Source organism: Rhinatrema bivittatum, chromosome 6, assembly GCF_901001135.1.
Source record: "Rhinatrema bivittatum chromosome 6, aRhiBiv1.1, whole genome shotgun sequence".
Classification (NCBI taxonomy): domain Eukaryota; kingdom Metazoa; phylum Chordata; class Amphibia; order Gymnophiona; family Rhinatrematidae; genus Rhinatrema; species Rhinatrema bivittatum.
Window position 1 is genome coordinate 93,273,901 of NC_042620.1, and position 15,986 is coordinate 93,289,886.

The following is a 15,986-nucleotide window of genomic DNA, read 5'->3' on the forward strand; positions in this document are numbered from 1 at the left end:
AGGCGTAAAGGAGCACTTAGGATCAGCTGGAGCCACACACAAGACCCTCACAAGACCACCAGGATTTCAAGTACACATTGGGGGGAGAAAGAGGGTAAGAAGCATTTTTTTCAAGGGCTGGGGCTTTTTAACAGGAGAATGAGGCATAAGGGGATTTCTTACTAATTTTTATTTTTTAATGTCAAGATCAAGGTACGGGAGGGAAACCCCCAGGGATTTTTCAAACACTACAGTAGGGGGACTTTTCTGGCTCCCTGTGGCCCCTTTAAATTCCAACTCCCCAAAACATTGGAATGTAAATTAACATTCCAGTGTTCCTAGGGGAAAATTAGCTACACCTCCACAGGAGTACTTAAGGTTCAATAATTAACACCGCTTCTACAGCTTGACACAAGCCACATTATTCAGTTAACATAGTAATGAGCTGCTTTGCATGCATTTGTATGAGATGCAGTTCCTAACCATTGCCCACATTATGCCAGATCTATGGGCCAGAAATATGCAGAAGTTGTACATTTCCATGCTGTTTTTAATGCACAGAAAAGCACTGTTTACTGCACGTTAAGAGGTAGATTTTCAAAGGCTTGCACATGGCAAACCGGGAGGTACATGTGTGACTCGTATGCACACGAGCCGTATTGATTTTGAAAGGCCCGCGGCCACACACATATCTCCCAGTATGAGATAAAATATGTTTCACAAAAAAGGGGCGGGGGCTTGGGCATGCCTGATTTACCAGTGCATAACTCTTACATGCACAAGTGTGCACCAGGGTACCTATCCATGTAGCTTTACTTCAGCTATGAATGGCGCATAAGTAGAAAAATTTAAAAATCTTGCTAGTCAGTGGGGTTTTAAGGGTTGGCGCAGGTAAAAAAAAAAAAGGTAGGTTAGCTAGGGGAATATGAAAGACCTATAGGTTAACTGGTTAAACTGGGAATGGCCTGAGGAAACAGGTATTAGCGTCGCTGCATACATCTACTAAAATCCCCCCACTTACACGCTCAAGACGGCATTCGCACGCACATGCGCACATCAATATAAAATTGTATGCACATGTATGCGTGGGCAGCTGATTTTATAATGTGTTAATAAACATGAGCATGTTATAAAATTGGTGCAAGCAAACGCACACATGTGCGCATTTGAAAGTTGCCGCTTTAGGCATTAGAACAGCTTAGTAAATAGTAGGGATGTGCATTCATTTTCAATGAAATATACAATGGCAACAAAATAATCTATTTTATCATGTTTCAGGAGCGCCCCAAAACAAAAAAAAATTTGACAAAATTTCATGAAATTTCATATTAGTGCGCACTAATGGGACTTTGGTGCACACTAACTAGATGACCCCAATAATGCAGTTGCTGCTGCTGCCTGACCAACATGAAATAGTCAATGGGGTTTTTTTGACACCTGAACCAGTCGCCGCTTCCTTTCTCTCACTGCTGAGGCCCCAACAGCAGTTCAGAAGAGCACTTCTCTCCTCCTTTGCCTCAGTTAGTGCACGCTAACAAAAAATGTTACCAAAAGTTAAAAAGTGTCAACTGGGGAACAGGTCGTTAGCTAATGCACACTAACTCTGAAATTAGAGAAACCCGAAATAAATACCTCCTGAACCATTATAAAAATGAAATTTAACAGATAATAATCCAAAACGAAAATGACACAAAAAAAAAAAAATCAGTGCATATTCTTAGTAAATAGGCACCAGAATCTTTGCCTTGAATGTACAAATGGCTGCAGGACTACTACATATGCACCACACCACACTGTTCTATTTACTGAAGCAAACTGCTTTTACTCATGCAAACATTTATTAAAAGTGAAATCTTCTAAAGTTTCGTAAATTCATATTATATATATCTCCCCATTTTATTATAATGGTTTGAGGAAGTTCCTCCGAAAGCTAAAAGCAGTTATTTTGGAGAGGACCTAAAAATGTCTTTAGATGGGAGATTTCTGAAAAACCATGTTTGGGTCCTCTCCTGCTGGACTTTCTTATACCCACCAAGGGGCAAATGAAACAAAACCTGCATTTAAATTAGAACAAAATTTTAGCATGTGACAGGGGCCAGCCAATGGCACAGATACCCTGTCACATGGTAAGGGCAAAGGGCCATCGGCGCCATTTTTATTAGTGGCAGCCGACGGCCTGAGAGCGGGAGATCGCTCCAGGGACCCCCACTGGATCACCAGGTACCTGTGAAAAGCTTTTTGGGGGGGGGGGGGGGGGGGGTCGGGAGGATGGGGGAAGCTAAGGGATTAGTTTCAAAGGGTCGGGGTGGGTTTAGGGATTATTTTTGTGTGCCGTTTTTCCCACCTTCCCCCAAAACGATAAGAGAACCCCACAAACAATATCGTGGGGTTTTCCTATCGGTTTCGGGGAGCCCCCGATTTCTGATGATTTTGAAAATATTGTACGATATTTTCAATCGTCTGAAATACGATTCACATCCCTACTTCTCTCCTCCTTTGGCTCAGCTGCTGCCCTGTCAGCCCAGCGAAAGAAAGTGAAAACGGGCAGGTCAGACCTTGGATCATCCCACTGATGAGGTTTTCTCCCAAATATCTGCCCTTGGCTTTTAAAGGAAAAGCACCCAATTTAACAAAATATTTTCTTGACAAATGAAACAAGGTAGGAAACATAAATCATAACCAAGCTTTTCAGCTTGGCTTTGATTGATTTATTTATTTATTTATAGATTAATTTCTGAACAAGCAGCAGAAGCCACCTCAGACAGCCCCAATGCACACAGAAGCATTGCCCAGGATCAGTAAAAGATACTCTAGGAAATTTAATTCCTGCAATGAGCCAGGAGTTACATTCTATGCTGTAAAAAGATGGGCACAAGGCTGACTGACACTTAGTGCACCTCCCTGTAAGGCAGGATTATGCCTAATAGGGTAATTACCATGGCATTTTCAGGGAGAATCACTAATCCTAGTGCTAATTTTAACTCCTGTTTTAGTACAGGTTTTTGGTACTAAACCTTATATAGGGTTTATATTACTATGGGAGACACCCATGCTAAAATAGAAGTTGAAAGCGGTGATAGGGTTAGAACGGCGTATTACAGCGGCCCCCATAGTAGTTATTATTTCAAATGTGAACATATACATACAAGGGTGGGGAGGGAATTTTCAATTTGAAATCCTTTTATTGTAAGCAACAAGAACAATACAAAAAACACTGTTGCACTTTTAGCTCTGAAGCACACCACATAGCCTTCTTTTTCTCTCATAACCCTGACCCTTAAAACCCTACTGAAATGCCTATATTTTTTTGTTTTAGGACTTAATCACCATCCATAGCAGAAGTAAAGTTACGTGGTAGGGGAGCCCGGCGTGCAATTCTGCGCGTACGTTTTTAATGCGTTGGTTTCATTCATAAATCCAGGAACACCCAATGCCCCACCCAGGCCATGTCAATGCCCTGCCCATTCTTCGGACTTTTCATTTGTGCGCAAAACTGGAGATACACACATACTTTCAAATCTGCCAGTCCAACATATTATCGTATCTCCTGGTTATGGCACGAGTAGGACTTTTAAAATTCTCCTAATTATTTTCCCATCTCTTCCACAACACACCTCCAGGCCTGCCTCCGCCAAACACAGCTAAAAGTATGTGCTCTGTGGAACAATGCTGTATTGATGGAGGCCAATTGCTTTGTATCCTATGACTTTGGAAATTGTTCTTATGATTGCAATTGCAAACATATTGCATTAGACTGAGGTATATCAAATACTGGCATGGCTTCTAAATGTAGTTCACAGTGTGCATGAAAGTAACAAATTATTGATTTTGTAGGTTATCTTTGCTAAGGGGCTTTAAACCTGCTGGTCAAAGGGATGTTTTTGTCTTATGAGACATTTAAGCAGGGATGAAATTGGTAGAAATAGGTTTCAAAAGAGTCACGCTTCTTACCTAACCCCCTTCCTTGGCCATTGCTTTACATCTCAGTGGCTGGAGAAGAGAATTAATGCCGTAGAGTATAGGTCAGGTGGGCTGGTATGGCATTAGGGATAGAGGCGGCAAGTCATATAGTTGAGGGAAGTTTAAAGAGTGTGGACATGAAGGATATCTATATTTTAAAAGTGTTTTTCAGTATAGTATACATATGGCATGACCATGTTTTACAAGATACATATGGGTTCCTCTCAGCAAAAGCAGGGCCTTATCACATATACATGTTCCGAAATAAAGTAAACAGTACTTTGGAAGATTAAAAAAAATGAAAACCCTTAAAACTTTAAATACCTGAAATCCACTGAAGAAAATATTGCTTGTAATAAAAAGTATTGTTGAACACATCTTCAAAAGTGAATGCTCTTGAGTTGTCAACTGGAGTCCGGCCTGTTTTCCAAAACAGACAGATAAAAGCAAATGTTAACACAATTAATATCATCAGGACAATTTTCAAAAGGTTTCGCAAGATTAACCACATAAAATGTGCTACTGAAAATTGCCCAGTCTTATTGCAGATAAAAGTATACACGCTGAGAAGCAGCGCGTGTATTTCTACCCCTAGGGAACAGGGATGGACCTGGGAGATGGAGGGCGGGGGGGGGGGGGGGGGGGGGAATTAAAGTGTGCATGGAAATTTTATTTTCAAATCTCCACGCATAATTTTCCCTATGGACCCGACCCACTCAAATAGCAGGTGCAAAATCAGCCTGTACTTTTCTACCCACAGACTTTGTAAGTCCAATTTTCAAAGGCCTATGGGTTCAAAGTACTAGCTTACCGGGAGAGATGCTGAAGAAATTCTCTCCTTGAGCTCTTGAAATGCCATCTGAAACAACCTTCCCCACCCCCATCCCCACCCCCATCCCCACATCACTAAGGTTTATTACTTGCCAGAGGAAAAGCATGATGTATTACAAAATGAGGAATCTGTTCCAATGAATCTTTCCATGGACAGTTCACATTTTTAGCAGACTTTGAAAAGGTCTTTACAGGAAGACATACCAAGGGTTACTTTCCTGTTTTTTTATTCTCTTTTTTTGTTGTTGTTTCAGAACCAGATTGGGATTGGGCTTTAAATGTTCTTTTTTTAATATATCTAGCTATATATATATATATATGTATATATTTGGATGAGTTTTTTGTGGTCACAGAATTTGGGTGTTTCTTGATGTTTGTAAGGAAAGAGTTTCAGTTCATCAGGAAGTTTTATCTTTTGGTGCAGAATATTTTCTTCAGTACTCATGTAAATGTTTAGTTAAGCATTCTGAAAATAGATACAACGTCTATGATCTGAAATAACAAATAGTTTTTCCTATAAGATAGAACACCTTCTAATTTGCTGATGGGGAACACGTGGGCCTCTTGATATTTAATTCTGCTAATCAGGAATTACCGATAAATGCACTATTGATAAATATTTAGGCAGTCACATTATCTACTAGATAAATGAAGCTTGACCGACGTGCCGCAAATGCGCAGTAGAGAGCAACTCTACCGCGCATGCGCGAGCAGCACGTCAGTCAGAGCTTGCCTGTAACAAAAATGGCGCGGCGAGGAACAGTAGCAGTAGCGGCGGTGATGAGCAGTAGCGGCGGCGGCAGCGCACGCGAGGGAAGAAAGGACCTCTGGCGTGGCGAGGAGTAGTAGCGGCGGCGGCACATGCGAGGGAGGGACCTCTGGCGCGGCGAGGAGCAGTAACAGTAGTGGCAGCGGCGCGCGCGAGGGAGGGAGGGACTTCTGGCGTGGCGAGGAGCAGTAGCAGTAGGGCGGCGGCGGCGCGCGCGAAGGAGGGAGGGACCTCCCCCGGAGATCTTCCGTCTGTGCCATCCGAAGGGGTTGTGAATGAGCTGGGAGGAGATTGAGAGAGGGGGAGTGACTGAGGGGAGGGAGGAGGGAGTGAGGAGAGAGTGAGGGGGAGGGGGAGGGAGACTAGAGGGTGAGGGAGAATGAGGGGAGGGGGGAGGGAGGGAGACTAGAGGGGGAGGGAGAATGAGGGGGAGGGGGAGAATGAGGGGAGGGAGGGAAGAATGAGGGGTAAGGAAATGGACCGAAAAAAAAATGTTAATGTAGCCCGTTGTTACGGGCTTAACGGCTAGTTATATATATATTCTGCAGTTTTGCTTGATACTTCTATGCCTTTCTTTTTGATATTTTTTCCTATTTTTCTGCATTAGATCTCCCTCCTTTTTGTGGACTCTAGAAAGCAATATGAGGACCATTTTCTTGTAACTTGGACGATACCACTGAATCCTGTAAATAGTTTCTTAGTTACCAGGTTATTTTGTTAGTTTTTGTACGTATTGTTCCTGTTCTATGTAAAGGCATTCCCGTTCTATGTTAAGGCATTGCCAAATAGTTACAAGTTATATGTAAACCGATACGATGTGCAAACGGTTGTCGGTATATAAAAAACTCTAAATAAATAAATAAATAAATAAATAAATAAATAATAAATAATAAACTTTTCATAATTTTTATGTTACCATTCATGTATACTTCATTTTCTTTTTTGCCTAACTTGTTTTTGTAAAGATAATGTGGAAATTCAATTGGTGACTTCCTACCTTGTAATTTGTGCAGTCACCCATGGATGGTAACCTAAAAATGAATGTGCGCATGCCCACACACACTGAAATTTTAAATTGTGTGCACGTATAATATAAAATGGGCCTGATTTTAAAAAGCATTTACTCGAGTAAAAACCAGGTTTACTGGGGTAAATTCACTTTACTTGAGTAAGTGGGTTTTTGAAAATTGCTACAATATATGCCATTGACTTGTCTATAGGATTTACTCACATAAATGCACTTTACTTGAGTAAATGGCTTTTGAAAATTGCTACAATAGTAGCTACATTTACGCATGTAACTCCTTTTGAAAATTACCCCCAATATGTCTAGCGCACATATGCGTGCTCCTAAATTTAAGCAGTTATGCAAGGAAATAAATTTTCATGTGTCCTTCCTTAGGACATGTCAACTTTTACATGCATGAGTGAAGGAAATAGCCAGTTTGACCATTTATTCCACCAGTTTGCCCAGTCTATCTCAAGGTCATCAAGACCCCACTAGTTCTTCAGCCTGAGCTCCCCTCAGTTTAGCCAGATCCCTCACCATTGAATCTTATATGACCTGATGATTACATTTTACCCAAGTCTGTTGGGGCCTAAGCATGGTTGTCACATCTATGAAGGTCATTTCATTAATATATAATTCGTGCAGCTGGGGCATTTACTGAGTGGGATCCTACTTGTACTATACGCATATATTTTTTTTCCACTCTAGTGGGTTTTTTTTTTACATACTGTAAAATATTATACAAAATGTTGGAGAGAAGGTTGGAAACAAGGTTGAGAAAAAAAACCCCACATTATTAAAATTTCAGTTAGTAAATGGTTATAAAAATATTTATTTGGTTGTTCTGTTTACATTTTCACAACAACTGATCCTTAGGAGTGACAGTAAAAAAAAGAGTCCACGTTTCAAAAGTCAATCACAGTTTAGAATGTATAAGAAAAATGTATTTTCACTATTGCTGAATTTTCAGATCACTTTTTGGAATAATGCCAAGAATCTTGAATTTGGCATATTTCCAGTGCCCTTATAAATGCCCTTTATTGGAACAAGATCTGCAGTGTTCTATATTGTTCTTTTTACTGTTACTGTCCATCATCAAAGGTGATGAAAAGACCCATCTGTTTAATATCACAGAGTTAAATATCAGGGTGCAATGTAAAAAAAGATGTATGGTTATAACAGCTTATCCTGCTCAAACTGGCCATCTGGGGCACAGTAGCATTGAAAGCAGTTGTTGGTTGAAGAACACTTAATGTACTTTGTGATATTTGAACATCTCTGAAAGCCAGGAAACTATATGAAAGGAGTAAAAAAACAAAACAAAAACGATTTTAAACTCTTACTTAAAGGCTAGCATCCCATTCACAATAGGAACTGTTACAACTTCCTCATGCACTGTTATGGAGATTTCTGAGCTTAAGGCCAGAGTCAATATTTGTTTTGAAATGGGTAAGTTTTCACACCTTGACTGACTTTCACACTTACTCGACCTGACAGCTTTTTTTTGCAATTTTACTTTTACAGCAAATGACTAGTGTCCGCAGTCAACCAACAGTTTTTTTGCAAAAAAAGCACCATGTGCTCATCACAGAGTAGATGATAAAGGTAAGCAGAGAGAAATTATTGGATTGTTAATATACATTTTCTATTTTACCAAAGAGTTTGGATTTATGCAATCTCTTCTTGCATTGGCAACATAGTGAAATAATTATGGGCTGAATTGTTAAAGCCATTTATATGCAGAACATCTGGTTTTATGCACATAAATGACTTTTACAAAATCAGCTGGGACTCAAGTTTGCATATAAATGCATAACCCGGGTTTGTGTGTACTTTTATTAAGCACACACTTTCTTATTTTAAAACACATGTGCATAAGTGTATGTATACAAGTTACACCCTCTGAAGTGGAGGTGTAACTTTATCTGACTGAACGTTTATGCATATATAGCCATTTACCTATGAATTTTCAAAGCAAACTTCTGTAAAGTCTGCATTTATAATGAATATGCAAACTTTACTGATATGTAGGCAGCTATAAAATTACACTCTGCAAGAAAATAAATATGGTCTTAAACACAAGCTATTCTACACACATTTGATTTCACTTTTATTAAAAAAAAACCAGGATGAGCATTCATTTTCACTTATTTTAGTACCAGTCACATGCATAAAATTCACTTATGTGCTCAAAACAGCATCAATACACATAAACTAGTTAAACAGATGAAATAAACCCCCAAAAAAGGCAAAACAAATGAGCCATCCAAACTGAAAATCTTGTGTGTGCACATTCCTACAAAGCAGCTATTACTTGCAGATTTAGAAAATGCAGTTTTTTCTGTATAACAAAAATGTATGAAGGAAATGTGGTATATTGTGCAAGCAAGGTGTAATTGTAAAGCAATATTGAGACAAATAGCCTCTAATGACTACAACAATCATCTTTCTACCAACAATTTAAATCCTGTTTAATCTGTGAGGAAACATTTTATCCTCTCTTTTTTGTGGCATAAAATAATAGCTGTGCAGTTACTAAAAGGGAATGTAGCAAGTTCTATCATGTACATGCATTTGTAAATATTTGCAAAGTTCAACTGACAAACATTTGAATGAAAGCATTCATATCCTACATCTTTGACTTTATTAACATGTGACTTAATTGGTTTAGATCATCAACATGAGTGGCACGACTGGCAAGTCATTTAAAATTATTAGCTGTGTAAGAAACTGCATCTCCATGATTGATAATATTGGATGCTCTTTTCTACTTAGATCATTCTCTATAAAACTACCAAAGGAGCAGAGGAGAAGTGTACACTTTGAATCCTTTTCTGGGGGTTTTTTTTAATAGTAATCTGGAGCAGACCCCACCATTCTAGGATGATCAAGAGGATGAATAAAGTCAGGACCTTTCGATCTGATTCTTTTCTGATTCTCACCACTGGCTCAATGGAACATAAGAACATAAGAAAATGCCATACTGGGTCAGACCAAGGGTCCATCAAGCCCAGCATCCTGTTTCCAACAGTGGCCAATCCAGGCCATAAAAACCTGGCAAGTACCCAAAAACTAAGTCTATTCCATGTAACCATTGCTAATGGCAGTGGCTATTCTCTAAGGGGTAGATTTTCAGACGAGCGCGAATAGCCTACTTTTGTTTGCGCTCCAGGCGCAAACAAAAGTACGCTGGATTTTAGTAGATACGCGCGTAGTCGCGCGTATCGGCTAAAATCCTGGATCGGCGCGCGCAAGGCTATCGATTTCGTATAGCCTGCGCGCGCCGAGCCGCGCAGCCTACCCCCGTTCCCTCCTAGGCCGCTCCGAAATCGGAGCGGCCTAGAAGGGAACTTTCCTTTGCCCTCCCCTCACCTTCCCCTCCCTTCCCCTACCTAACCCACCCGCCCGGCCCTGTCTAAACCTCCATCCTACCTTTGTCGGGGGATTTACGCCTCCCGGAGGGAGGCGTAAATCCCCGCGCGCGAGCGGGACTCCTGCGCGCCGGGCCGCGACCTGGGGGCGGGTACGGAGGGCGCGGCCACGCCCCCGGGCCGTAGCCACGCCCCCGTACCCGCCCCCAAAACGCTGCCGACACGCCCCCGAAACGCCGCGACGACCGGGCCCGCCCCCCCGACACGCCCCCCTCCGAGAACCCCGGGACTTACGCGAGTCCCGGGCTCTGCGCGCGCCGGGAGGCCTATGTAAAATAGGCTTCCCGGCGCGCAGGGCCCTGCTCGCGTAAATCTGCCCGGTTTTGGGCGGATTTACGCGAGCAGGGCTCTGAAAATCCGCCCCTAAGTGAACTTAATAGCAGGTAATGGACTTCTCCTCCAAGAACTTATCCAATCCTTTTTTAAACACAGCTATACTAACTGCACGAACCACATTCTCTGGCAACAAATTCCAGAGTTTAATTGTGCATTGAGTAAAAAAGAACTTTCTCCGATTAGTTTTAAATGTGCCCCATGCTAACTTCATGGAGTGACCCCTAGTCTTTCTACTATCCGAAAGAGTAAATAACCGATTCACATCTACCCGTTCTAGACCTCTCATGATTTTAAACACCTCTATTGATTTGCGATCTAGGGCAGAGAAACTTTGAAAGACTCCTTGGTGGCTGCTGGTTCTCATCTGCCAGAACTGGAATATTCTCTGAACTCTGAAGTTCAGCATTTCCTTCTAGTGCTAAGCTATGTGGAGAGTATTAGTGTCTCCCTACTCCTATGGTAGATGTTTCATTGCCTGAGTGACTATCTGCAGCAGATGGAGAAGGCATGCTGGGGGGGGGGGGGGGTGTCAGCTTCCAGCACAGAGAATTTTTGGAATTGGCTTGAATACTAAGGGACAACTTTTTCCATATTTTAAATATTTTGAGCAGAATTTCCCTAGAAATTCACTGTAAGAGGGTCCCTTCCACACGCTCTCCCTACTCCCCTGGCCACTTTGTCCTCTCAGGCCTCAACTCCTCCACCTGCCAGTATCTCTCCCCTCCACCTCTAGGCTCAAGCCCTTCCACTCTATCTCCAATCCCAGAGTTTGACCCCGTTCTCAGTACTGCCCCTCACCCAGGCTCCCTCTGTCCCTCCCTCTCTCACACACATACTCCCTCTCTCTTGTACACATACACACACATACACACACCCTCATCAAAATCACAGAACATATAGAAAGACATGGTTTAATGGAACAAAGTCAGCATGGCTTTACCCAGGGCAAGTCTTGCCTCACAAATCTGCTTCACTTTTTTGAAGGAGTTAATAAACATGTGGATAAAGGTGAACCGGTAGATATAGTATACTTGGATTTTCAGAAGGCGTTTGACAAAGTTCTTCATGAGAGGCTTCTAGAAAAAGTAAAAAGTCATGGGATAGGTGGCGATGTCCTTTCGTGGATTGCAAACTGGCTAAAAGACAGGAAACAGAGAGTAGGATTAAATGGGCAATTTTCTCAGTGGAAGGGAGTGGACAGTGGAGTGCCTCAGGGATCTGTATTGGGACCCTTACTGTTCAATATATTTATAAATGATCTGGAAAGAAATACGACGAGTGAGATAATCAAATTTGCAGATGACACAAAATTGTTCAGAGTAGTTAAATCACAAGCAGATTGTGATAAATTGCAGGAAGACCTTGTGAGACTGGAAAATTGGGCATCCAAATGGCAGATAAAATTTAATGTGGATAAGTGCAAGGTGATGCATATAGGGAAAAATAACCCATGCTATAATTACACAATGTTGGGTTCCATATTAGGTGCTACAACCCAAGAAAGAGATCTAGGTGTCATAGTGGATAACACATTGAAATCGTCGGTTCACTGTGCTGCGGCAGTCAAAAAAGCAAACAGAATGTTGGGAATTGTTAGAAAAGGAATGATGAATAAAACGGAAAATGTCATAATGCCTCTGTATCGCTCCATGGTGAGACCGCACCTTGAATACTGTGTACAATTCTGGTCGCCGCATCTCAAAAAAGATATAATTGCGATGGAGAAGGTACAGAGAAGGGCTACCAAAATGATAAGGGGAATGGAACAACTCCCCTATGAGGAAAGACTAAAGAGGTTAGGACTTTTCAGCTTGGAGAAGAGACGACTGAGGGGGGATATGATAGAGGTGTTTAAAATCATGAGAGGTCTAGAACGGGTAGATGTGAATCGGTTATTTACTCTTTCGGATAGTAGAAAGACTAGGGGACACTCCATGAAGTTAGCATGGGGCACATTTAAAACTAATCGGAGAAAGTTCTTTTTTACTCAACGCACAATTAAACTCTGGAATTTGTTGCCAGAGAATGTGGTTCGTGCAGTTAGTATAGCTGTGTTTAAAAAAGGATTGGATAAGTTCTTGGAGGAGAAGTCCATTACCTGCTATTAAGTTCACTTAGAGAATAGCCACTGCCATTAGCAATGGTTACATGGAATAGACTTAGTTTTTGGGTACTTGCCAGGTTCTTATGGCCTGGATTGGCCACTGTTGGAAACAGGATGCTGGGCTCGATGGACCCTTGGTCTGACCCAGTATGGCATTTTCTTATGTTCTTATACAGACTCCTTCACTCTCTCGCACACACACATCCCCTCATACAGGGCCCTCTCTCTTGCATACACACCCAGATAAGGTCCCTTTCTCTCTCACACATACATGCTCACACAGGCTACCTATGTCTTTCTCTCATGCACTCCTTCACACAGGTTAGCACCCTTACATACACATGATCCCTTTCCCATACACACGAGTTCCCAATCTCCTCATATAGGCTCCCTCTCTCTGAAACCCACACTCAAGCATCCCCTGCCCCCATGCTCTACCTCCCATTCTTTCTCACCTTCCCCTCTCTCACACCCCACTCCCTGCTCTCACTCTCCCCTCCCCCACACCCCCTCCCCTCTCCTCTCTCACAACCCCATCCCCTCACCTCACCTCTCACATATACACACACACACACATTCTCTTTCACTGGGGCCTTTATCTCTGGGGCATACTCCGTTCGTGGCACACGGGGACCTTCCATTTTCACCGCGAATCGCATTTCTTCAATTAAGGCCTCCTCAGCCTTTAGATTGGTCCTCACTGTGGTATTAGCTGCTGTACTGCCATATCTACCACAGAGATGCCGCGCGGCAAGGAGAAGGTAGGTAGGCCGGAGCCGGCCACCTCCGCGACATACAAGAGGGGTCATAGGGGTCAAACTGGTCACCTCCGTGCTCCAGGGCAGACGCCCGGGCAGGCCCACCCTGAATTCTCCAACCCGCCACTGCCACCCCATCAGGAGGTAAGCTCCGGAGAAAGTGGCCCGGAGGCAGCGCCGGGGGATGATGTTTTTGTGGCAGACGGGGACATTATCGACACGGGAAATTTACGCCTCGACATTTCCCTCAGCACCTCAAAAAGTGATTTCCTGCCTTCCCCCCCTACCGAGCAGGGCCCACCTCACTCACTCTGGCTTACACGGGCCAGCCCCCGCCCTTGACAAGTGGGGATCTCTGCGCGCAGGCAGGAGCAGGAGAGTTTCGGTCCGTGTCTGACGCCTCCTCAGCGGGCACCCCTGCGATGAGAGGAAGACCTAAGACAAGCACGAGGAACATCATGATAGTCGTCGGAGGGTGGGAAAGGACGATCTCGCAGCCAGCGCAGCGAGCAGCAGAGGGACGCCGGGGTCAGAGCCGGTAAGAGAGTAGGGGGTCGCAGCAGGGGAACCCATCGGGTCTCCTTCCAAGCGGAGGGACGTTTCGAGAGGAGAGGAGAGTCTGGAAGCCATGCATGTGGTGAGTGTGGGCACGCCATTTCTGCAATTAAGAAGTCCATTATTGAGAACAGGGGAGCAAGAGTGGGAAGGGGATTTGCATCAAGGAGCCTAGGTAGGCACAAGAGGGTGAGGGGCAAGGAACGGGTTTGACAGGCATCCAACGGGGATCCATGTTGGCAGCCAGCTTTAACGCAGGGTAGTGGAGATAGAAGGGAAGGAAATATGCAACAGGGTGCGCAGTTTGGATCTGGGTTTCATGCTGGATTGGCGAGTAAGCGGGGGGCAGCTAGCCTGGGGACAGAGACTGCCACTGGTCTGTCTTTAGTTTCAGGTGCAGAGGAGGAGAACGTGCCAAGTATATCTTTTCAGGAGCGGAGGAGGGACTGGACCAGGGAAGAGACGGTTCTCCACAGCAGGCAGCAAGACAAGTCTGTGAGAAGAGGGACAATGGAATCGTCGGCTGGCATCCTGCAAGGATCTATAGCAGGTACTAAGAGTGATGACAGTTTTAAACAAAAAACTAAGAAATTAGCAGGGAAGAGGAGAAGGGAGTATGCGGACAGCTCTTGCTCCAGCTCGGATTCCTCTACTTCTTCCACTTCTGCCAGTAGTGATTCGGCGAAGCTCAGGTGCATAGCGGAAGCAGGCCCGTGCCAAGACATGGGACACCCGGCCTTAGCCTCCTTAACAGAACTATGGGAAGGAGTCCCCAGGAAGTACGTAGTTGCATAAAGAGAAGGAGATATGTAAACATTTCTCGCCTGTTAGAAGGAAGAAGGCAGCGCAGGAAAGGGAAGAAGAAGAAGGAGGGCAGTAACGCTGGCACAAAGGTTCCCAAAAACATAATTAATTGGGTTAGGGGTTTCTTTAGACTAGCTAGCATGGTGGTCATTACCAGCCAGAGCAATATGGTGCCCTGCTGTCCTATGGGGACAGCATCCTGGGAGCCTTCAAGAATTACGATGGTTGGGCATGGCTCAACTATGATGAGCGCTTTAGGGAGAAAATGCCCGGGAACAGGTTTATGTTGTGGGGTATGCAGGATATCAATTTATGGTTAACTCAAATGACCAACAAAAGTGCAGGGTCAGGGAGGCCAATGCAGGGAGCTAACACAGGTGGGAATGAGGGAGGGATTACAGGAGTTGGTTTTTTCCTATCCAGGGAAAGCTGTGGGGAATACGGTTAAAAGTAATGACTCCAGGATAACATCGTCCATTACGGACATATGCTGGAGATTCAACAGGGCCACATGCTTATTCCCGGAATGTAAATTTAGGCATGCGTGCTCTTCTTGTAATGGACCACACACAGTGTCAAAATGCATGGCGGTGCAGCAGACATCTGCTAACAAAGCACTGAAGCAAGGAAAGCGTACACAATAACATGGGGGAGGGTCAGGGGTGGGGGCAGGTCCAAGGTACCGGAGGGCGTCCGTCTGGGCGGGTTGAGTTTGGGATAGGGGAAGTGATAAAGGGAAAGGGTAAACAGGGCATGAAAAGGCAAAAAAAAAAAGGGGAAGGATTAATTAACCTACGGTATAACTAGCAAGGTAAATGGTTAAATAAAAAAAAAAAGGGGGTTAGGGATTTAAACCAACATTACGGAGAGGGTGACAAAGGAAGAGATAAAGGCAAGGCGGAATGCCTCAACAAGACACCAATAGAGATGGTTGCGGGAGGACCTAAGCAATGCAATGTACCTAATGTCCCTGCAGAACGTTATGGGCGCTCGCATCTTGGAGACGGATGGGGGGGATTTAGCATCTTGCAGGGTGATGAAGAGGAGTGGGAGATGATACAGTGCTCAGTAGCCCTAGTGACTTGGAAGGCGTACATTCAAGGAGCACAAACAGTGATGGCTTTTCTGGAAACCAAGGGGTGGCACGAGGAAGCAGGGTCTGAGCAGGCCGTAGTGGCATTCATAACCGGAGCCAAGAAGCAAGGGTATTCCGTAGCCACAGTCCATTCGCAATTGGCAGGTTTTGCTTTCTTCCAGAAAGTGCGAGGATGAGGTAACCCTTTAAGTAGTTTTCGGGTGAGAAAAGTGTTAGGGGGATAGCAGCGCAGCTTGGGCAAGTTGGGAGACAACAGAAGGCCCATTCGTTACGATGATCTGGCCTGCTTGTCAGCACAATTGCCTGATGTATGCTGGTCACAACATGAGGTGACATTGTTTAGGGTTTCTTTTC

At 43.8% G+C, this 15,986-nt stretch overlaps 1 protein-coding gene across 3 annotated transcripts in view; it reads right to left on the bottom strand.

Annotated features, from left to right (window-relative positions):
* FAP (fibroblast activation protein alpha) overlaps positions 1 to 15,986 on the bottom strand; it is a 257,755-nt gene that overhangs the window by 199,280 nt on the left and 42,489 nt on the right. For 2 of the 3 annotated variants that reach the window (XM_029605610.1, XM_029605611.1), the window contains one exon: positions 4,264 to 4,359. In XM_029605610.1, the coding sequence (XP_029461470.1) occupies positions 4,264 to 4,359 (96 nt within the window). Of the gene's footprint in view, positions 1 to 4,263; positions 4,360 to 15,986 lie in introns of those variants that run through there. The other variant, XM_029605612.1, reaches the window with a different exon arrangement.